The sequence below is a fragment of the Lytechinus pictus genome, chromosome 4 (genome assembly GCF_037042905.1).
Source record: "Lytechinus pictus isolate F3 Inbred chromosome 4, Lp3.0, whole genome shotgun sequence".
Taxonomy (NCBI): Eukaryota; Metazoa; Echinodermata; class Echinoidea; order Temnopleuroida; family Toxopneustidae; genus Lytechinus; species Lytechinus pictus.
Window position 1 is genome coordinate 12,980,532 of NC_087248.1, and position 25,341 is coordinate 13,005,872.

A 25,341-nucleotide genomic window follows, 5' to 3' on the forward strand; every position below is an offset into this window, starting at 1 on the left:
TTTACCAATTAACAATTCATAAAGAAAATAAGGGGTCCTTGTAATAATAAATCACGTTTTAATAAAAATTTCCCAAATGAATAGTGAAACACAAGCATTGAAATTTGAATCAAAGAAAAGTAATATTTTGCATAAATATAATAAAATGACAAAGCACATGAAAGGGTTAAATATGTGTGTTCATATGACAAGCAATACTACATGTAATACCATTTATAGCAAAAACATCATCTCACACATATTCATGTACAGATGGAAAATTTTGTAGTCCATAAAAATTTTATTTCTATTCTGACTTTACAAATCCAGACATGAGCAAACCATCTTCTGTGGCAATCTAAAGACAAACATACAGAAATGGTATTGACACACTTTCAATTGTCATTCATTTTCAAAGTTTTTATCTAGAAATTTAATCTTATACAGTACCGTATACATGTGGGCATTTTCACGGTAACTGACATTACACGACACAATGTTTTCACACCTTTCATTGTGTGTATCTCTAAAACAACAAATGATGGAAGTTTGCTTTTGATAGAGTTAATAAAGTAAACCTTGCTGTATACTCTGATACTAAGTTGTCTTATGTAACCACATTTTTTTACACATCAGCAAGCAAAAATGTGTCGGTAACTGACATTACGCAAAAGGACATGCAATTTCGGGGTGTTCATTAAAATTGAAATATCTCATGTCCCTGAGTAGATAGAGTAATAATTTGAATATGTAAATATACCTCCGTTACTAGGTTAAGATGTGTCAAAATATTAAACAATTTGTTTTTGTCTTTTGGGGACTATGATAATTTTTCCACAACCATGCTGGTAACTGACATTACGGTAACTGACATTACACTTAATTTGCCATAGAGATAACACATGGAAGTCAAATGTGTGGAATCATTGCATTGTATCTTCTGTGCAGGGCTTCACATAAAAGTGAGCTTGATGTAGAAGTATACCCGAGTTTTTAGGAACATTTCAATGAAAAAACTTTTTCTTTTTCTCAATTCCTTTCTTTGATTTGAACATTTTTATCATTACTTGTCGGTAACTGACAATACACATTAACATTTACCAGTGCTATATGATTTTCAAAGGCATAATTTTCTTGGTACTTATATGTAAGGCTTTTTAAAATCATAAAAGTTTCATAATACTTCACATTTTTAATTATCCAAAGATAAGCAATGTATGTTTTACTTACTCGGGGGGGGGGGGGGGGGGGGGGGTGGGGTCATAGCAGCTACATGTTTTCCTATAGTAATTTAATATTGCATTGACTGTACACATGGATTTTTCTGACTATACACCCATAATATATTCATCAGTTTTATATTGACTTTTTAAACCTTTTCCTTCTCCAACCTCCCCCTACCCTCAAAAAAGGCAAAATGAATAAGGGTCTCCTCCCCTAGGCTACATGTACCCCTCCCCCAGGCTACATGCACCCCTCCCCCAAATCTCACGCAGCCATGTAGTTTTATTGATTTCTATTCTGGTCAGTGCAAGCAATGCTTGTTCATATCTGTCGGATTTCAATTCTCTTCATAATTTGTTTAATCATTTTCTTTGCTAATTTCTTTTATAAGCTGTCAACAAAAAATAAACTCCAGCTTCTAAACTGAAACTGAACTATTTGTAAATTAGAAAAAAAAAAAGGTTTACTAGATCCATGCAAAATTGATCAGAACTGTCAAATTTCACTTTTCATCTATACTTGTAAACCAAAAACAAAATTGTATCACACATCCACACTACTAACAGACCTGTATAAAAACCAGGAATTTACTTTTAGCGAGGCAATGCTCAAAAGAATCCTAGAAACTAAAAAAGGGACACTGGAAATCCCCTTCATCACAATGTTAAGCTTAAAAAATGTTGCAGATTTAGGCAATAGGTTGGGAAAAGTACCCCCTACCCCCCCCCCCCCCCCGAAAACCAAACAAAAGATTGTCTGATACAAACAATTAGGTACTTGGTAAGTGCATGTACAAAACAATTTCATAGTAATTTTTTTTTGCACGATGGGAATGCAACTTCCTTCATAATTTCATATAGAATTCCTTGTGAACTTTACCTTTTAAAAGTCAATAGCAAGCTCCTTCTGGTGTGACTTTTAAAGTGAAAGACTTAAATAACAAGTATACAATATTTCTTCACCATAAAATTGACCACATATTTGCATTTCAATATTGGTAACCAACGTTTTATCATGGTAACTGACATTACATCTCAGTATTAAACTGACATTACATTTTCCACTTGGTAACTGACATTACATATATTTAATGGTACCCTATGGCTTCATTGTTAATTGGTAATCTTTAATTTTGGTGTAGAAGGGAGGGGTGTTACCTAGAGAGGAAATCTACCAAGTTTCATAAAATATATCCTCTTTTCCAGGAAATGAGAAAAAAAGTTCATGTTTTCGGTAACTGACATTACATACCATATCACATACTTCATCAATGTTTTTTTATCAGATGAATGAATTACTGGTGTTTCTTTCTGTGGGATTTTAAAAAGTGTTATAAAAGCAAGCTAAATCACAGGCCAAAACATCATGATCAAACCTGTTCTTTAAAAATCTGTCAAACCAAATATGTATCAATATACTATTTTCAGCACTAATTTGTATCCATACTTTGGCAGCCATTTTGAAATAAAAAATGGCTGCCAGAGTCGGAAAAAATATTTGTCTCAGAAACTTCAGGTCTTGTTTTATTAAAAAACATTAAGCATTTGACATGAATATCAACTTGATTTTTTTGCCTCTGTGTCCATCTGTGGTGAAAATGCCCATGTATGTTTCTCATAAACATGTCCTTTTCAAAGATCTCTGATCTATCAATACTTGGTTTACACTTCACAGAGTAATTAATGTCATAGTATTTTTTTATACATGTATCATTCTTGAATCTGAACTGGAGTTTGGAAAGAGTTTTGGAGTAAAAAATTGAATATACTGTATGGTTCTAAATGTAATTCATGAAACTCAAAGAGCAACACAATCACCAAAAGAAATGAAAAAAAAGAAAAAAAAATCAATCACTACTTTTGCCCCCACAATCTACTTGTAATGGATGAAGAAAAACAAATTTGGAATGACCAGTCTAAATAGACTGTATAAAAAAAGGTAAGGCTTATAATCTGTCTTAAATGAAGGTCACACTGGGGAAGAAGCTCCATTGACAGTCATCTGTTTCTGTATAAAGGAGAAACAGTTGACGGATCATACCACAACGCACATATGGGCAATGTTTCAACAGCTAAAAAGTAAAATTCCCAAAACTGAAACCAAAAATTTCCTGACATTCCTGGAATATTCAATCAATTATGAGTGCCTACAGTGTACATACACTGTACCTACATGTATGTAGACATCAGAATTTCAGAAACCAAGGAATTATTACATTGTGTCCAAGAACTTCCTGGACAAATTAATGTGAACATGAAGAGAAAATGAACAATTTTTAGCCACATAATGAGAAAAATATAAACAACCATGGATAATAATGCCTATTTGTAGAATATATTGTATATATATATATTTTTTTTTTTTTTTTTTTTTTATATGTGCTTTTTAAAGCGAATAAAGAACTCTTGAATGAATAATAATTACATGTATTTTACATCAAAATTTAAAGTGTGTATTGTCAGATTTTCCAGAATTTCCTGATTTTTTTTTTCTTGGAAAGTTACTATGGAAAAGGTCAAGATTTCCACCAGTATGGGGTATGGAAGCACTGTGTATTAGGCTTTATATTAAATGCTATGAATCCATTATTCATGTAAAGCACCCTCAGTCAAAATTTGCAAATAAATGTATTTTATTTCAAATCTTTACATGGGGCCATTTTATGAGTTGCAAAATGTATGCCAAACATTTTCAAAATACCGGTAATCAAAAATCTGTATTAAACTTGAGCACTATTTTTTTTTCAAACAAAGTGGCATTAAAACTAAGCCTGTAACCGATTTTAAAATCGACTCCCGATTTCATCCCATTTTACCACAATCGGGGATCACCTGCCGATCTTCGATTATGCCCCTTGAAGGAAAAAATCAGATTAAAAAAATCGGCGTAGATCTAGTTAACTTGCGTGATCGTTCAGAACATATTTCAAGATTTTTTTTGAGGTGCTAGCTATTTAGAGGCCGCATTAATCAGGGAGAAGGACGCGGTATTATATCTGACGATGTTTACGAGGATAGATACGTATCTTCTCTTCAACCTCGTAGTGATAGCGGACGCCGCCGTGAAATTTTTAAAGGTCGTATTACTGACGGAGTTCACTGCGCTACTCTCTTACATCGTTTATGATAATAGACATCTTCTCTTCAACCTTGTGGTGATAGCAGACGTCGCCGTTAACTTTTAAAGGTCGCATTACTGACGGAGATCACTGCGCTACTCTCTTACATCATTTATGATGATATACATATATGTACATCTTCTCTTCAACCTCGTGGTGATAGTGGACGCCGCCGTGAACTTTTAAAGGTCGCATTACTGACGGGGATCACTGCGCTACTCTCTTACCTCCTTTATGATGATAGACATCTTCTCTTCAACCTCGTGGTGATAGCGGACGCCGCTGTGAACTTTTAAAGGTCGTATTACGGACGGAGATCACTGCGCCACTCTCCTACATCGTTTATAATGATAGACATCTTCTCTTCATCCTTGTGGTGATAGCGGACACCGCCGTTAACTTTTAAAGTTTGTATTACTGACGGAAATCATTGCGTTACTCTCTTACCTCCTTTATGATGATAGACATCTTCTCTTCAACCTCAATTTATTTGTCTTTGCAACTTCGTCGGGAGATGCTTCTTTTATATTTCTTCTTGGATATCAAAAGTTCGTTTCTCAAGATAGTAATAAATTGATTTGAAGACGCTAGCTCCCAAAACATTTTAATAACATGTTCCGAATCATCGTGCGTGCTTGCGACTTCTACAGCATTTTAATTGCACTTGCGACTTTAAGATGATGCGTCGTACGAGATCATTCCAATAATTTTAATAACTAGCACCTAAAAATACTTATAAAAGATGTCCCGCCGATCGTTCATTAACCTGTGATCTATGAGAATTATTTTAATTTTATTTTCCTTTGCGACTTTGCTCGGAAGATGCGTCTTTCGTTTATCTTTCTAATAAAAATCACTCGGTTTATTTTAAAGCAGTAACACGTCAAAACCCTTTTAAAACATGTTCCAAACGATCGCGCATGTTGGCAACTTCCATTCCAATGCATTCGTCTTTGTGACTTTGTCAGGAAGATGCGCGCGACCGCGAACAAAATTTTGATGTATTCCTTTGTTTTTAAACATCGCCAATTCGATTTCGATACTAGAAGCTTAACTGCCGATCCGATTTACAACATTAATTAAAACATACATGTACATGTAGTCTTAAATATCAATGTACATGTAAATCCTTATAAAACATTTTTCAGATTAATCATTAAACAATTAGGCCTAAAAGAGATGTAGACCAAATATATGTACTTTAAAACATTAATGATGGCAATAGGACAAAATTAAATATTTACAAAAGCTTTAGTATACATGTACATGTACATATGTATTATAGACATGCAAATTGTAAAATAGAACATTGTCATGGATTAGAAGTACAGTGTAGATGTATGGTAGATGTATGGTCTATGGTGTTCAAGATTTTATTTATCAGAGCTTTCCTGAGCTTTCCAGAGATTCTCCTGATTAAAGGTGCACATGTATACATGCATATGTGTGTACATGTATATGACACAGCTGTTACTTCATCTAAAGAAGATATGAACTTTTCATGTTTGTGTGAATGTAGTACGTTTGTGTGAATTACTGTACATCTACACAAATTCAATTATAAAAAAAACATATGTATCAAGATGTAAAATATCACCTACTGTACATGCTATGTACAAAGATGACATGTTTGCACAAAAAAGTATAAATTTGGCCATAAACAACACATATGTAGAAAGCAGTCAGTAAAATTGAAAAACCAAAAAAATAAAAGTACACGCAGCTAGACACACAGGTTGCCAAGAAAGCAAGCAGTGGCCAGTTGTTTCATACTGGGATAAGGCAGGTCTACACAAAAACCAGTGTACAGCATATCAATTGAGCAAGCCTCAACGCAAAAGCAGTATATTGATTGTGTGTGTGCAGTCAAGAAAACATGATGTGCTCTAGCTCTGTGTGATGCAGTGATGTTCAACTTACATTGGTACGTGTATACTGTGTACAGGCTCTGTACTGCATTAAAGCCTTCTAGTGTAAAGTACAGGTGTACCATATGTTTTCAATCTAAAGCTAATTTAAAACTGAATAGAGTACACAATTGTGATTTACTTGAACATGACCACTACTCAAGTACTCTGGAATAGACCAATAAAGCTTTTTTTGTTTTCATTTGGTATTCTATCTTTTAGATTAAAAGAAGAATTTGAATTAATTACCACAGCAAACCTACATTTATATTCAGTTTTTGTTTTTAGACCTGTAAATTACATTAATTATCAATTGCGTTTTCTGAAAATGGCATTAAAGCATTTAATAATCTGGTCACCTACATGTACATACAGTGTATATTTCCATCTAGGGAAGGGGGGAACAGTTGTGTTCAGCAGATAACGGCTGTACAGCGTTCATTGGAGTAGAAATATCATACCCCATAATAACCATACCCAAAAAAAAAGGAGATTCACTTTTATTTGTCAATCATTCTTGCCCTCTTTCAAACAGAAGAAGAGGTTTACTTTTCAAGTGAAATGTAAAGTACTCAACCAAGACAATCTATATGACTGACATGTCAAAGGAGTTTCAGTACCAGCATAAATAGTGACATACATGTACTGTACATAATAATAAATTCTAAATGGTCTCAGCATTTTTTTCTTCTGAGATTTTTTTTTTTTTTTCCTTTATAATTCAAAATATGATTGATTTATAAAGAAAAGCATTACAGAATCGCAGTATTTCTTTAAAATAGAACTGTGGTAGAAAATGAAAGTAACAAAAAATTAACATTAAGAGATAGGAGACAAGATATGAGTATAAAGGAAACATGAAAGAAAGAGGCAAACATATATAAATGGAAAACAGAAGGACAAAAACGGTTTACATGTAGTTCGGCAAACAAATATTTCACAAGTGGATTTTTAAAGCACTCGTAAAAACATGCATTAAGAATTTAAAAAAAAAATAGTGATCAACTGTGAAATTGTTGTTCAATCTTACGCTTAAGCCCCAGTCACATATAGACACGGATTCTCACGGATCAACACGGCAATGCCGGCATGATCCGGGGAGGTCCAGGATCGTTTTGCCCCGGATTTAGCGTTGATGACTGTAAACACGGTATCTACACGGCATCTTCACACGGATCTACACGGACCATGCCGGCAGAGCACGTCGTCAACACGGACCAACACGTCAGCAACACGGACCTACACGTCAGCAACACGGACCAACACGTCAGCTACACGGACCAACACGTCAGCAACACGGACCAACACGTCAGCTACAAGGACCAACACGGACCAACACGTCAGCAACACGGACCAACACGTCAGCTACACGGAGTGTCACGGACCAACACGTCAGCTACACAGACCAACACGTCAGCTCAAGGACCAACACGGCAGCTATATTGACCAGCACGTCAAATGAAAATCTGCTCATAATAATGAGCTGATATTTATTTATTTATTTTTTCTTATCCTTGCGCAACATTATATTATGTTGTTTTAAAAAAAAGATATCAAAACTCAAAACTTCCTTAATCAGTAAAAACGCTGTTTTTTTAAAAATACAACACAGTTTACTGTTTTAACAGTAGTTGTTGAGTACTTTAAATCTTGAATGACAAATTTAATTTTGATTTGATTTGATATCACTTTATTGAAATCAGAATAAAGGAAAGAAATTTACAAAGTCAATAGAAAATATAATAAGAATTAAGATAGGCCCAGGTCATGACGCATAACTGTCGATGCAGGGCAGTAGTATGAAACTTAATGTACAATTTCGATGTAACAGGTACATAACAAATACATATAACATATATATAAAAAAAAATGAAAAATGTGAAATAATAATAACAGACAAAGTTGGGGGTAAATATTAGAGAAAAAAAGAGAAAAAGAATTATCAATACATGCACTAAGTTTACAAATATTAGGTTGGGGCCAATCTCCAAAGCGTAAGAAAGTATCCTGAATTATTTAATCATCCATTTAATCATAAATAAATTAAGCATGTTTGTGCCAACTGTTTAACAACTACTGAAAAGTTCATAAAGTAAATAGCGTTGTAAAGATTTGATGGGAAAAAAGAACACGGACTGCCAAGGATACTCCAGGCAGCCACACGGACCAACACGGCAGCTACACGGACCTACACGGCAGCCACACGGACCTACACGGCAGCTACACGGACCATCCCGGATGGCTTTGCCAACCCGGCAGTCCACGGATGACGCCGGATGTTTTTGACAGTAAAAAACTGCCGTGTTGGCCTCCCGGACGTTCAAGGACCAACACGGACCACCCCGGACCTCCAAGGATGCCCAAGGCGCCAACACGGATCTCTCCCCGGACCACCCCGGATCAGATCCGGGATGGTCCGGGATCTATATGTGACTGGGGCTTTATTCAGACCGAAGTACAATTTAAAACTACTCAACCTACAGTACATGTACTGCTTGAATGAAATAATAGGAGTTCAAATACACATCACCAGCATATTATTAAAAAAAATATTTAAAAAGGGATTTTAATCTACTTTGGAATACTGAATTTTGCAAATTGCCCACCAAATGTTTATGATGGGAGTGCCATCATGCTGAAAGTTTTCATTGAAAAAATAAAAAAATATACACGTTTTTGCTATGTTCTCTAGTACATTTAGGCTTGGAATGTATAGTGTAACATTTGGATAATGTCACAAAATCCTTCAATGCAATAATAGATCATTAGAAGTCAAACATGGATCATAGCTTTCTTCTATTGCATCTTCTTGCTCTGTATGTAAAGCTATATGAATGCTCCTTCACATGCAAATGATCAATGACAATCTGGAATTGCCATGCATTTTGTATGTCACGTACAAGCAATGATTTTGAATGTTTGTTTCTTTTTTTAACACGGAACATAAAACAGATGTAAAATAAAACAAAAAATATCATAAAAACTGGAGACAGGGAGAGAAATAAAAAGAGCAACACACTTACTGTCAAAGATGCCAAGTTCAAGATTATGACAGTCCAAATTCCTGATGTATTTGCTCAGGTACTTGTTGAGTACACTTGATAACAGGGATTCCAACACCATGATTGGCTTTAAGGTCTTCCTCTTTTGAAAATCAGAGTCTCTTCCAAAGACTACTCACAATACTTGTGACTGACTGCTGCCTGGCATAAGGCTAGAAAATAAAAGGAAAACAATATTTCCTGAAAATATTTAAGATATATGTAAGGGCAAGTCCAAGAAAAGGTCACCCTCGAAGGCAAAATTTCATCTTTAATTTAAGAAGTTAATTTAAAAATTGTTACATATGGGACGTGTTTACATGTACGTATGGGACATCTACACACAATGCCAATGGGGAGATTTGTGTACAAAGTGAATGGAGAAAAACAAATTTCAAAAGTGCTCTAAAAAGTGATTATTTACCTTTTCTTTAGTTTTTCATGACTGATTTGTTATGAATACTGATGAATTAAAACAATCAAAGCGAAAAAATTGTGAAAATGGAAAAATATGAAAAAATTAAAAAACAACAGTTCTAAATACAATAAAGAATTTCATGAAACCATGAAAAACAAGAAAAACAATTGTTGAAATGGCTTATTTCCTTTTCAGTCATATGTCTCAATAGAACATTTTAAAAGAAAAAAACTATTTTGTTATTTCCATATTTTGAATTATTAAAATTTTTGAAATTATGGGGAAAATTGTGTACGTTCTCTATGGGGACAAAATGTCCCATATGTAACATGTCATTTATTTGTTTAATTAAAGTCTGTAATTAGAGGATTTTGGCCTATGACATGAAACTTGCCTTCGATATACTAGAGTGTACAAGTGACTTCTATCACAATAAAGTTGCAAGTTGTCATATACTTTCAGAGAATTCTCAACTTGAAAAAATGTTTTTAAAATTGTCTTTTTTCTGCGTCCCATACGTAACGGCACATCTTTTCTCTCTAAAAGGTCAAGGTAAAGGTCATATGTCACCATTTTTTGCATGATTATTCTTCTCCTACATGTAGATGACTACCATCATGAGGGTATTCAATCTAATCAAAGTCATTTAACACTATTTTTCAGGTCATTAAAACCTCTGAAATGTCCCATACGTAACACGCGCGAATTCTTGGACTTGCCCGTAAACATACATGTACATTGTATGTACATCTGGAAAACAGTGAAATAGATTGTCACATTAAAAACGACATATTCAGTGATGTACATGTAGTGCCTACATGTAGATTTTTGGCCTTGCCTTTTAATAATAAAGGTCCATTTATGAATGCTTTGGCCTCGGACTTGTATACCATGAAGGGTCCATGTCCAGTATCATGGTCCCCCCCTGGTCCTAAGCAGGCATTTGCTTTTGAGCCTTAAACAAACTAAAGGACTATCAGTAATCTGGGTTTTTGCTGATTTTGAAATGGAACAAATACATGTATACTTTATATTGGGCCAAAACTGATCTCTTTATTAAAAAGAACAAGTGGAACGCCTCTGGCAGTCTCGCCTGCATTACACATTTCAATATACCAGCAGTTGCCACAGTGGCCATCGCAAAAGCCGCGCTTATACATGTCTTGCCCTGCTATAATACAGGCGATACAAAAAATGCTTTTTTCAATAATTTGTATCAGGAATGGATTAAAATATGAATAACATTTATTCCACTATTATCCTCCTTGATTCAAAATTGTAACATCTGATTTACATGTACAGTATGCCTAGATGAGTTTCTCGCTTTTTATTGTTGTTGTATAGAATTTTGCAGTCTACAATACCAAACAAAGTTGCATTTAAACAGAGACCATCGTATATTGTCAGGGGCAGTACAACACAATTGGCCAGTCATAGCTGCTCTATTAAAAGCTAAGTTACATGTACATATAGCTCTGCCACTTGCACTTAAACTAAACATACAATACATGTAGAGGTCTGTCTCCAAATTTTACTAACTTGTCAAATACAAAAACAGATGAAACCAAAAAAGGGGGGAAATCAGATGTTCAAGTTTCTGTTACTCAATTGAAAATAAGTGTTTCTTCTTTAAAAAAAAATTGTTTGATTTCCATTATGCACAGAAAATATAGAAGAAATTAATAATTCCTTAGAAAACGGACCGTTGTGGCCCAGTGGATTAGTTTCCGGACTTTGAAACAGAGGGTCGTTGGTTCGAATCCCAGCCATGGCGTAATTTCCTTCGGCAAGAAATTTATCCACATTGTGCTGCACTCGACTAAGGTGAGGTGAATGGGTACCCGGTAGGAAGAAATTCCTCGAATGCTCGAGCGCCCGATCAAGGTAGCCGTGCTTAAGCCGGGGTAATAATAATAGCAGGGCCCGCTGGGAGAACAGTTTTCGGAACTGAAGTGGCTACCCTGGGTAAATATGCCGTTATTATTATTATTATTAAAACAATACTTACAGTGAAAAAATTGATTACAGGTCGGTTTTTAAATGTATACAGTATGTTTAATTTTTCCTTTTCTTTTCCTGATCAATACAAATTATCAAGAAACGTAACGAGTCTTGTTTTGCTGTTTTAAGTAACAGAAATGAGAATCAGAATCAGCTTTGGCTCAATATTCCATTTTTGCTTTATTCTGCTTCAAAATTAGAAGAAAAAAAATTACCTATAAATAGTACCTCAATCTTACAAACAAAGGGACAATTCGACATGTATGGATACACATGTACATGTACAAGACATTATCAATGTTTCATATTAAAATCAATATACACCAAATACACTAAAGGCAGAAAACAGAAAGATTTCCTTTTGCGACAGCCACCCTCAACCTAACCCTTTATAACCCTAAACATTTTTGTTCACTTTGGGTGGCTGTCACAAAAGGAACTCTTCCCCAGAAAACTATGATGCCATTATGCCAATGTGTAGAACTCTATCATTCAAGGCCATTATATTACACTTAAGAAAATATTCCCAAACATTTATAGGTTGCAGATAATTTTTTTTCTTTTGAAATTTGCATTGCTGTACAAACTGTTCTGTAGGCCCTGCATCAGTTATTAATAGACCATGTTTTATTGGTTATAATAAAGCTATTCATAACAGTAAATCCACATTGAAAATCGTAAAAGAAATCCAGCAATAAAAAACAATTTTTTTTAAACCCACTTTAAGATAAAGGAAACTTTCAGAAACAAACTCGGGTCTCATGTCCACTTTTTGTATTAAACGTACATAAACATGTAGGCGTATCTAATCCCGTCCCTCAACAAGTCTCAGGATTCAATTTGATAATCTGAAGTTACTGAAGTAGGTTTTGTAAAATATTATCAATGATCAATATCAGTCCGAAAAAAGCAAATTTATATCAAAGGATTCAAAGCATCTTGATGTAGTTTCCAACCTAAAACTGACCATGTACCAAATCATGTAACTGCCCCAAGCCGAAGGGCCTGGCTTGGGCGTTTTCAAGGCACGCTTAATATTCTTATATATTCTAATTGTAAGTTAGTGTGTGCATTATTATCACAATACTTTTTCAGCCTAACTTTAAAAATGACAACTGTACTGTGACACAAATGGTTTTAAAATAAAGTGCAGATGGTCTAATGTAGATCAAGTAAAGTAGAAACGCTAAAATTAGCAGCACCCTGCACAAGCATGAATCAAACAAAAAATTGACAAATTTGTGTTACTGACTGTCTTTAAAATTTAATTGTGTACTGTTATCAATAAGGAAAGAACAAATCCTCCACTGGCTCCATAAGGCATAATCAAAATTTTGTTCTTGCTTGATCAGATTCTGGAACTTCTTCGGGAAACAACTTCATCATTCATTATGTTCATGGCTCATGCTTCTTTAAATTAATCTTATTCACTCAATATCAAACTTGTCAAGATCTACAACAGACTACAGCAAAATTCTAACTTACAGCTGGGTTTAAACACACAGAAAACACAACAGTCAACACCGCATCATGGAGCTATAAAACACAGATAGCTCCATGCCCATGGCCGCACTCAGGCCAGGCTCAGACTCAGTTCGTACACACAGATACAGACAGTGGCAATGGCAGGTTCACATGCACGAACAGACACATTCCTCCAGGCCAGCTCCAGCCCAGGGACGGCGCGCCCACTTTCCGCTGTCCCGCTGCTGGTGCAATCTGGTTGTTTTTCTACCAAATACTACTTATTCCTTGAGCCTCATACTCACCATGGATGCAATTATCATGGAGTTAGTTGGAAATCATTTATCTGTAGGTAAATTTCTGGTGTGGGATCAGTAAAAACAGTAGAAATTCCTGTTGTTTGTTTCCCCACCGCTCGCGACATTACAACCGGGAATCCCCATTTGTATCAGACTTTGGGATATCGATATCGAGCTGATATATGATATCGATACTTGGGATGTGGGGTTGGGGCCCGCGGAGGATGGTGGGGTGGGGGGTCAAGGGGCCCGGGTCAAGGGAAATTGAAATGATAAAAAGAGTGATTCAGATACGAGATTTTCCCTATTTCTTTTCTAATCCTGAAAGTTAATTAATGTCAACTTCTATTCTAAGGGAAATAAATGTGTGAAAAGGTTTTTAGGTCCCCAAAATCAAACATGATGATGATGATTAACCATGTATTTCCCTTTTAATAATATTTCCCTTTGCTTGGTAGTAAGACATACTCTAGATGTACATTAACAGGGGCACGCATGACTGTACTGGAACCCTCCCATACACACACACATTCGTGGCCGTATGTAGATTTTTTTCCTGGGGGGGGGGGCAGGATACAGAAAAAATTTCTAAAAAATTCATGCATAGGCCTATAGGGCCTATATGCTTGAGAGCGAAGCGATCTTAACCAAGCATATACCACTGAGGTGTCTATTCATTTATCAAAGAAATTGTAGGATTTCGTGCATAATTTTGGTGAATTTAGTATATAAAAAAATCTGTATACAAAAAATGTAAGTTTTAAAAAAATTCCGGGGGCAAAAATTAAAAGTCCCCCGTCCCCCTCCTTCTGCGTGCGGCCATGGTCTTATCAACAGGGGAGATGTTAGAATTCTGCATTTAAACAATATGTGTTTTTTATATCTTGTTTCCAATCTAAATACGTGAAATTGAAATAATGTTTGGAGAACAAAAATTAATTTCAAACTAAAATCCCGATCGAAATACTTCCACTCCTGAAAGGATTTCAACTGAAGGTGGCGCTAGGCAGTAAAGTTAAGCCCCGTTCCATAGATTGGAGTCAAGTATACAGTATATATTTGCTCGATCTCCTTTCTTTCCTTTTTTTCACAATCGAGCAATAACAGAGAGGGCCCTGGCAACAATTATTTGACTGGGGGTGCTGGTGTCAATTTGACAGGCAAAAAAAAAAAGTTTCACTCCAAAATGAAGGTCATTTTCGTCCCGAGAAATTTGACAAGCCAAAAGAAAAGGTTTCTGTAAATAAATATGTAGGTCATTTTTGTTAATACATATGCACGCAGCACCCCCAAGGAAAATATTTGGGGTGCTTCAGCACCCCAGCAAAACTGCTTCACGGTACGGGGCCCTGATGATAGCCCTGGTAACTTCCCGCAAATTGATCTATACACATTTCCGATCCTCTTTTTAAAGGACAAGTCCACCCCAACAAAATGTTAATTTGAATAAAAAAAGAAAAATCCAACAAGAAAATTTCATCAAAATCGGATGTAAAATAAGAAAGTGATGACATTTTAAAGTTTTGCTTAATTTCACAAAACAGTTATATATGCACATCCTGGTGGGTAGACAAAAGAGGAGACTGATGACGTCATCCTCTCACTATTTATTTTGTATTTCATCATATGAAATAGGGAATATTCTATTTTTCTCCTCAAAATTGTTGAGTGTCACAGCGATTAATTCCTCCCTGAACATGTGGAATGAGCATTGATTAATATTATATGATTCAGTCAAGTTGGTCCTTATTGTCAAATCTATATTAAAAAAAATGAGATATTGTACAATTCAAACAATAAAAAACAAAAGAAATAGTGAGTGAGGGACACCATCGACTGTCTTATTTGATTTGTACATTATCACTGTTTTGTGAATGTAAGCAAAACTTGAAAATGTCATAACTTTCTTATTTTACATCCCATTTAGATGAAATTTTTAGCGTTTTGCTAGTTTGATTTTTCTCTATTTATTCAAATCAACATTTTTCTGGGGTGGACTTGACCTTTAATAATGTATTTGTTTTTTATGATTTTATTTTAATGTACTCAATATCAAGATTATGTTCAGGCATGTAAAGTCACGTGTAGCATCTTTTGCACACTATGCGAATCAAAAATTTGCACCAAGAAAGGGAAAAATTACCCCCCCCCCCCTTCCTCTTTCTATCTCTCTCTTTCAATCATGTCATATCTACACAATAAACTTAATAGTGTTTTTACGGCCTCATCATGGAAATAGCATGCACAAAGAACAATACCACCTTGCATGTTTTTTTTTTTTAAATAATATTTTATTTTCCTCCTCCTTCAAATCAATAAGTTTACAATCACAATTCATATAAATCAAGATTCTGTACATGTACACGTTTCAAATAAATATATCAATATCATGAAATTGCAAATATTGCATGTTGTAGTAAAAAAATAACTAGAGGACGCCCCCTAAAATCCGGTTTTTGTTTTTTTGTTAACACGTGTAACATCTAGCAAGTGATCATATCTTGGGATTTATTGAATCTAGTTCACAGTAAGCCCGCGAGGTGGTCACTGTAAACGGTCAAAATTGTTTCCAAAATGATGAAATTACATATTTTCACATTTTCCGTGCTATTGATATATTGCTGCTTTCTTGAGACCAGTCTTGGACAAGAGGCAGAAACTGAGACGAAATATGCTGCCAGAATAGAGGTATGTTTCTTTTTCGAAAATTTTCGTATTTTATTTGAACATTGGGAAGCTTTTAAGGACCGTTTCCATATTTCTCACATTATTATTATTATTTGTTTGCTGTGCATATATGCCACGGTCAAAAGGTGTACTATGATTTTAATTCAGTAATACACAAAATAGTTCTGAAATTTGTTAAGAAATAACAAATGTAAGTAGCCAAGTAAAACAGTGATAATTATTGGAAACAGGCAGACACATCCGCGGCACCACTCCACATCACGTGGTGCTTAAATTTTATTGCAAAAAAGTTAAATTATTATATAATATGACAAAAGACATTCCAGGGACAAAGAAAGTAGCAACACTGTGGTCTAAATATTCAATAAATCAATGAACGGTGATTTTGTAATAATAATATTGTAACGCAAGATTTTCATGATTTTAAGTTGACGAAAGAACACATAAGCCATGAATAAACTTCCAATTGTTGTTCCTGCATGTGTTACAATTTATAGGGAAGCTAAATTCTATAACTCCAATAAATTAATTTTTAATTTATGTTAACGATTAGTATGAACATGAAAAAAGTCATCAGTAAAAATAATAATAGGCCTATCTACAGTGCGTCCCAAAAAAAACTATACACTTTTGAAATGGCTGCCATATAACAAATATAGCACTTTGGGGGAAATAACTTATAGATATGGAAAGCCAGTAAAGTCAACTTTCAAGTGACACCAAAAAGTTGGAAAACTATTCATGATTAAGCGAGCACTGCCCACTGAAACAAAGGGTATGAAAATTAGGGTGGGCCGGAATTAGCCTTCCAATTTCTTTCAGGTTTTTTGTTTGGTACTTGCAAAGTTGAGGGTTATTTGGTAAATTAAAGATCAGTTGTGATCAGTTTGTTGTTTGTGAAAATTTAATGCGTTATTAAATTGAATTTATTACATTGAAATTTAATGCATGAGTGATCGTGAATTGCTATTTTTAGTACAGCATTTTGTCTTTATCATGTGGATCTTAACAATATGTTCATGAAAGTCAGGAGAAGAGGGGGTAATATGACTTAGGTAGGTGAAGTACGTTGATGGGATAAAGGTCAACAGAACATTTAGTAACCCCTCTCTCCATCTCAACCCCCCCCCCCCCGGTTCTCTCCTCCTCAGACACTAAGCTCGGCTAGGCTGGGCAGGAATTAGCCTTACAGTTTTTTTTGAGTGGTTAGTCCTTTGGAACTTGCTAAGCTAAATTAATGAGTGAGATAAGTTTTGGTTTCTTAGGCAAATTTCTCAGGCAAATGAGTTACTAAATTGAAATTTAATGCATGAGTGAACAGGAATTGAAATTTTAGTGTAGCATATTCATCTTGTGGACCTCAGAACCTCAGGACCTCTGTGTTCGTGAGAGTCAGGGTAATGTGATGGTACCTGTTACAAGCAAGAGGGCGAGATATGCTAAGTCTTGGTTAAAAGGGCATTCCTCTTCTTTTTGTCCTTTTACAAATTAAAAGTCATATGTACCCTCCCCTCTCCACCTCCATTTCCCAGCCCCGGCCCCCTCTCTGTCTCACTTCCTGGATTGTAGCCTATTCAAAACTTAGCTGCCAAGTGACCGGTGGCTGATGGTCACTTTTTTATTGAATTATTACCAAGAAATTTAATGATTATAATGAATAATGAAATAATTTATTGAAAAAAACCCTGAATATTGATTGATCACATTGCACATTGAATGAGTTGATTTACTGATAAATTGTTGATGAAATGATTGATAGGAAAAAGTTGATGCCCCAATTCAGAATTAATCATTAAATCAACATTCCGCTCTGGACTTCACGCGTACATGACAATAGCCATCAGTCTCTCAACAGGAGGGGAGGGCGGGAAAGAGGGGGGGGGGGGGCGGGGGCTGAATGTTCTGTTGACCCTTATTCCATCAACCTACTTCTCCCACTTAAGTCCTATCTCACCCCCTATTCTCCCGACTCCCATGAACACATTGCTGAGATCCACATGATAAAGTTGAAATGCTGCCCAAAAAGAGATCCAAATGAGAAAGTTGAAATGCTGCCCAAACAGTGTAATTTGTGTTCACTCATGCATTAAAGTTCAATTTAATAATTTATAAAATTTGCATAAGCAACCAAAACTGGTCACGGTTGATCATTAATTTATCACAACGCTCTAACTTTGCAAGTTCGAAAGGATTTGCCTCTTTAAAACTGACATAAATTGGAAGGCTAATTCCAGCCCACCCTAATTTTCATACCCTTTGTTTCAGTGGGCAGTGCTCGCTCAAGCATGAACAGTTTTCCAACTTTTTGGTGTCATTTTAAAGTTGACTTTATTGGCTTTCCATATGTGTAAGTCTTTTTCCCCAAAATGCTATATTTGTTATATGGCAGCCATTTCAAAAGTGTATAGTTTTTTTTAGGGACGCACTGTATATAGATATCAAAATATTAAGTGAAATAAATTTCTCTAATATCTTGTCTCTACCTTTGCCTTTTGTTTCCTAGCTCTGGAAACGGTGTTTCGTGTGTTTCATGTAATATTATTTGCATGAATATACTTAATTAAAAAAATCAATCTGAAGAAAATATCAAACAAGATTCAGAATATTTTTGGCTGATGCAAATTTGGAATGCTAGATATAGTTTTTGTTTTTAGAAGAACGGATCGAATTACAATACACTATTTCATTGTTCTATTACTATTCCTGTTTGTTTAAACAACATATGGATTCTGTACTGGCAGCAATTTCAATACAGCTCACAGTATTGCATTTGGAACATCTGGGATTTTGAAGGTTATTCAGTCCACAGTAAAACGAAAAATACAAAAGCATTTTATATTTTCCTGTATTATGTTCGTCTATCACGTTTTGAAAAATAAGTGCAGAGCTATAAAGACGCGAGTTTTTGTCTTTAAATAAAAAGGTCCATTTGTTTTATATAATTGATTGAGCCAACCACTTATTGATACTTTTTTAAAACCAATTTAGCCGAGTAGTGATTTGATGAATAATTATTGGCTGGTACAAAGGACTATATTTTTCATTCAATCAAAATAATTCGAAACAGATAAGTTTTTACATTAGAGAGAAAAGATGTTTACACAAAACTATACTTATGCTTTACCAAGTTTCCCGTCATTTATTTTGTAACGTCCCCTCTTTGCTCATAATCTACCCCTCGCCAACCCCCTTCTTTATATCCGCCTCCCCACAAGTTTCTCCCCCCCCCCTCCCCTAGCTCTCTCTTCTCATTCCCTCTTCTCCACATTGCCTTATTTCTTTCACATTCTCTCCTTTCTCCTCCGTTGTTTTTCTTACAATAATCATCCCCTTTCCTCTTTCACCTTCCAACCCCTATGCTTTCCTTCTCCATTAAACAACACTCCCATTCCACCCTCAAATGCCCCACCCTCCTTCATGTCCTTTATTTATTGATTTGTATATACAACTTGATATTTATTTATTTATTTACTTATCTATTTGTTTATTTATTTATCTATTTATTTGATTGGTTGATTTATTTATGTATCTATTTATTTATTCATTCATTCATTCATCTATTTCTTTCTTTCTTTATTTTTTATTAATTGATTTATTTAATTATTTCTATTTATTTATATTCATTCATTCATGTATACAGAGTTGCCGTGGATGACAACTGAACTCCCTCCCTTCAGTGAAGCAGTTCATCTTTCAAGACCTTCCATATTAGTATCTTTTCATAAAAAAAAATCGTTTTAATATTTATATACCTATATACACAAGAATACAATAATATAATATCCCTTATAATGTCCATTGCGATTCTAGACTTGTAATGGTCATGGCATGATATTATGCTGAGGATTATCAGACTACAACGGTGGTGGTGGTGGGGGGGGGGGGTCGCCACTTTCGTTCTTTGTTTAATATTTTCTTAAAGGAGAATGAAACCCTTGAAACCAGCTGAATCCATATCAAAGAGAAAAATCAAAGAAACATATTGTTGAAAGTTTGAGGAAGATTGAATGAGCAAAAAGAGATGTTTTGGGGTATATTTTCAGTGTCCAAAAGGGGAGAGTTGTTCATCTGTGACATCATAGATCTTGGTCGCATTGCCAATGGGGGATCTCCATAGCATTAGTGATCTCGACATTCGAATGCTCATAACTCTTCTATTTCTAGTCCTATTTTACTCAAACTTTTGTTGATCTTATTCTTTGATTTTTCTGCTTTCACAAAAGCTAACTTGCTCCAAGAGTTTCATTCTCCTTTAATGTTGAGATGATGATGATGACGATAAGGGTGATAAGGATGAGAATCTATTCATAGCTGTTTCGGGTTTTATTTTCATATAATTATTTCTATCATAGTTGTTGTTTTTGTTCTGCTATTTGTCTTATAACCATTATCATTTTTCGTCTTGCTATAAGTAAGATAAAGTCATTTATGATTTCCTTATCGTATTCATCATCAGTCATGACGTAGATTTAAGGTTCGTGGGGGGCGCCAATCCAGACCTTCTCATCCTTGATTCTGAGGGCAAAATCGACCAGGTAAGCAGAGACATGGGGGCTGGGGATCACCGTCATTACAGGAGGGGGGGGGGGTAGGGGCACAATGCTCGTACATGCATGTACAAGTATTCGTCCTCTGATCTAAAAAATTGGCATTTGGCATTTTCCTCTCCTCTAAATATGATTGCCTCGTATACAAAATCTTTTTCAGGGATGAACACCCCCCCCCCCCCCCCCGAGCTGATTTGTCAGTTTGGATACCCTATTCACTGTGCGCGCGCGCAACGCCAGTGGTGAAAACAACATACGGGTTTCTTGAAACAATCGAGGTATCCATCATAATTTAGATTTAGATTTAGATTTAGATTTAGATTTATTCATTTTCCGTTCACAAAGCACAACAAAATCAAACAATACATAGTCAAATTTGAAGTACAACATCAATCGGAGTAAGGTATAAACAATGAGAACTAATGCGAACTAAAGTAACTTTGACTATAATGACTATATAAAACAGAACGGAGGGGCTTGCCAAGCTTGTATGAGAGGCAAGCCCCCGTAACTTAGTTTCAGTAATATACGTATATTACAAAATTATAATATAAAGGAGAGACGGGAGACAGTTTAAAAGGAGGGAAAAGGAGGCTATACAAAATATCAAAGGTAACAACGGAAGAGTAACACAAATTAGAATAAGTGATAATAGTAATAATAATAATAAAAAAATAATAACAGTATGGTTACAATAATTGTGATAATGAGGGAGGAACTGAGAAGCAAATGTAGGGAGAGAGGGGGGGTGCAGGTACAATTGGAGGTGCAAAGAGGAGCATGGCAGGTGCGGGAAAAGGTCGGCAGGCAAGTTGTATCCTGGGAGGTTTAAAAAAAAGTTTTTGTTGTATATAGTTTTGGTTATATGGTAGATTGACTTGTTTGTGTAAAGTATGGCTAATAAGCATCTTTTTAAGGTTATGTTTAAAAACTGTGATGCTTGGGGATTCCTTAAAGGCGTTGGGCAAGGAATTCCAATATACGGGACCAGAAAAGACAAAAGAATTTTTTGCAAGTAAAGTTCGGGTTGGAGGTAGGTGATAGGAGTTTCGTTGTCTTGTAGGATAATCGTGTACAGAGGAGTTTTTGCAGAACATAATTGAAAAAATTGCGGGGAGATCATCTTTATTTAGTTTGTACATAAATTGGCCGAGTTGGAACAAATATATATCATTAACTTTAAGGATTTTATTTTCAAAAAATAATTTATCTGTGTGACATCTGAAATGTGTATGAAATATTATCCTAAGTGCTTTTTTCTGTAACAAAACTATCCTATGTAATTGTGTTTGGATTGCACAACCCCATGCCAAAATACCGTAATTAATGTATGGTAATATGAAGGTGTGATATAGTGTAAGTAGTGTACGAGATGGAAGAAAAAATTTGAGCTTGTTGATAATTCCAATATTTCTTGAAATTGTTTTGCATATATTGTCGATGTGTGGTTTCCATGATAATTTATTATCAATAAGTACACCCAAGAATTTTGTTTCAGAAACATTTTCAAGGACAGTGTTATCAAAAATGAGATTGTCGGGCAAACTATTTATTCTATTACTAAATAGCATGTAATTGGTCTTTTGTAAGTTAAGTGAGAGTTTATTTGCCTTGATCCATTCAGTCACATGCATGAGTTCAGAGTTAACAATCCTAATAAGTTGGTTTATGTTATCATGAGAAAAGAAAATGTTGGAATCATCAGCAAAGAGTATGAATGAAAGTAAATTTGAAGTTTTGTGGATGTCATTAATGTAAGTGATAAAAAGAAGAGGGCCGAGTAAGCTACCCTGTGGTACCCCGCATGTAATTGGAAGGTTGGATGAATTGTGATTGTTTATTGATACAAACTGAGTCCTATCTGTAAGGTAGCTCTTGAACCACTCCAAGGCCTTCCCCCTAATACCGTAATGAGATAGTTTATACACAAGAATTTCGTGGTTAATGGTGTCGAAGGCCTTGGAGAAGTCCAGGAAAATACCGACAGTGTGACAACCTTTGTCAGTGGAAGTAGTGATTTTGTTAATGAAAGATAAAATTGCATGCGAGGTGCTGTGATTTTCGCGAAACCCAAATTGAAAGTCCGAAAAGATATTGTAATTTTTAAAGAACGTACTAGTTCGTGTATGGACAAGTTTTTCAAGAATTTTTGATAAGGAGGTGAGCAATGATATGGGACGGTAGTTGGAGACGAGCTGATTATCTCCTTTTTTAAAAAGAGGGACTACTTTTGCGATTTTCATAAGACTGGGTACCCTTCCTGTGTTCAAAGAAATATTAAATATATGCACCAAAGGATCGACGATAATAATTTCGATGCCCCCACCCACAGTACTTTAATATCTTGGCCTACCCCTGCAAATTGCTTTCTGAAATGGTTTAACTTAAACAAAAATTGTTCTCTGAGATTATTGATATACCGTTTTTACGTTGTAACTATAGTTTCCTGAAATCAAAGAATCATTACCAGGCCTTTTTCCTGCGTGCTTTCAATATTAGAATAAAATGCATTATTATCCTGAAATAAGGTAGAATACAGAACAAAATAATTACTGTAAAATGTTAAATATTCATCTCATATTTCCAAATAAAAAATATTTTTAAATAAAACAATAACTAAATAATTTTCGACTTTTGACATGCATGTCGGTAAATCTGTCGTATCAAACACACGGGGAGCGGTTTCATCAACAATAGCCATCTGACAATCTGTCTGATCGGACAGCTTCCTTTATGAGATTGGCCGAAAAAAATATGTCCGACTGTTACTATGGTAAGTTGGTAACTGTCGTATAATGATAACTTATCAATGCTGACAACTTCATAAAATGGTTTCCTTAACTTGAAACACAACAAACGGATTAATTTACTGAGATTTCTTTTTTATCCTCATTTCTAACATAGAGAATCGACTTGTCGGAAATGCACAGGAGTCAGCTAAATGATTTGATGTTTGAGCATGGTTTTCAGCGATCAGAGACGAAGAAGGATGAAGACAAGGAGGAGTTATAAAACTTTCATTAATTAATGCTGTCATGTAGTTAAAAGTGCAATTCCCCCATTTACGTCCAACCAGCAAAGCTGCTTTTTTTTTGGGGGGGGGGGGGGGTGTCATGATGTCATTTTCTTTCCTTTCCCTTTTTTTATTTTCTTTACCCTTCCTGTACGATTGATTCCGTTTAATCACTTTAAAATGAAATATAATAGATGAAAAGATCAACTGTATGCTCTTGACTATTTTAAAAGTCAGATCTGATCAGTGACTAGTATAGACTAGACATATTACTTGCACACAGCTGACTAGCTTTTTGCCGAGTGTGTAACCTACCAAGTTTATTCTAATGAGATCATCTAACATAAATAGCCAGAATTAAAATCATCATTTTACTTCTGTTTAGTTCTCTTAAATTCGAAAGAGTATATTAAAAAAGTATAATTTACTATATCAATTCAGAAAATTTCAAATTTTGGAGATGCACAATATTGTCTTACCTTCGGAATAAAAGTCAAATTACACTCATATAAAATCGAAACAGAACATTTGCCGATTAATTTTTAACTTGTATTGATAAAATTTAATGTATTGATGGAATATATAGAATGATTTAGAATTAGATAGAGTTGTGAAGTAGAATCTGGGGGTGCAAATAACAGGAACTAGCTTTGAATTTGTATTTATTTATTTATACATGTTATTTATTTATTTATTATTTTTTACAGAAGTAGTTTATGAAATTAGAGTATGATACCATGTTATCGAAATTTGATCCAGGTTGTTGTTTACATTTATGGATTTCATTTCTAGCAATTTTTCTCGATGGTAATTAATATTTGATAACATGTTGTTTATTATGAATTAGAAACAATAACTGGAAATCATTATCGTTACAACTCGTAAAACTCTTGTAACTCGAGTAATGGGGTATATACTTTATTATGTTAATTGCAGGATTGTATTTAATCGAACATTTTATTCCAAAATATCAAAAACATTTGGTTTCCTTAAAAAATGACAAAAATATTTAGTTTAAGGGATGCACACTCGGAAAGAAAATGGGAAAACCTTTAGAAATTTAAGAATTGTACTCTTTTTATGATTATGTTGCTTTTGTGCACATATTGTTTTTTTTTCAAATGAATGAATAAGTCAAGATTTTGAAACATGTGCATTACTTTGTATTTATGATGCCTACTACTTCAGCTTATAATCAAGTTGTAGCAGGTTGATATGCCAGGCAAGACGTGAATATGTTTCAATATCGAAAGGGACTTTTTCATGGAACTGTAGAAGATATTTAATAACTAAATTAATTAAAAACATATTGGAATTCATATTTTGTTTTGTTATTGTTGTTTCACTTGTCTGCGTAACGAAGAAATAAAAAATGAGGAAACAGAAGCTTCAGAAAAAACATATTGCAGGATAGCTATTTTGGCAATTTCTTATTTGTCTATTTCCTATTTTCTTTTCTTTTCCAGCTGTTTTACATTTCTTTTCAGTCTAGACTTGAGTTAAAATTTGCATTTCTTTTCGGCACGACCCCTGCAGTCTGAACTTAGGTTAGATGAGTTTAATGATATTCAGTTTCCATCTATTATATCCTTCTCCATATTAATTAATTCCTTTCCTCTTATTCTCTTTTGCCATTTTCATT

The 25,341-nt window shown here is 34.7% G+C and overlaps 1 protein-coding gene and 1 long non-coding RNA gene across 4 annotated transcripts in view; one reads left to right on the top strand and one right to left on the bottom strand.

Annotated features, from left to right (window-relative positions):
* LOC129259520 (intermembrane lipid transfer protein VPS13A-like) overlaps positions 1–13,614 on the bottom strand; it is a 120,828-nt gene extending 107,214 nt beyond the window's left edge. For all 3 annotated transcript variants that reach the window (XM_064098415.1, XM_064098414.1, XM_064098413.1), the window contains exons 1-2: positions 13,458–13,614; positions 9,252–9,442 (exon numbers count right to left, since the gene is read on the bottom strand). In XM_064098415.1, the coding sequence (XP_063954485.1) occupies positions 9,252–9,351 (100 nt within the window). In that variant the 5' untranslated portion in view covers positions 9,352–9,442; positions 13,458–13,614. The remainder of the gene's footprint in view (positions 1–9,251; positions 9,443–13,457) is intronic.
* Positions 13,615–15,947: 2,333 nt separating this feature from the next.
* Positions 15,948–25,018, top strand: LOC129258425 (uncharacterized). Its single transcript, XR_010293447.1, has 4 exons — positions 15,948–16,139; positions 19,780–19,850; positions 20,596–20,674; positions 23,591–25,018. It is a non-coding gene; the product is annotated as an uncharacterized LOC129258425 (long non-coding RNA).
* The last annotated feature ends 323 nt before the right edge of the window (positions 25,019–25,341 follow it).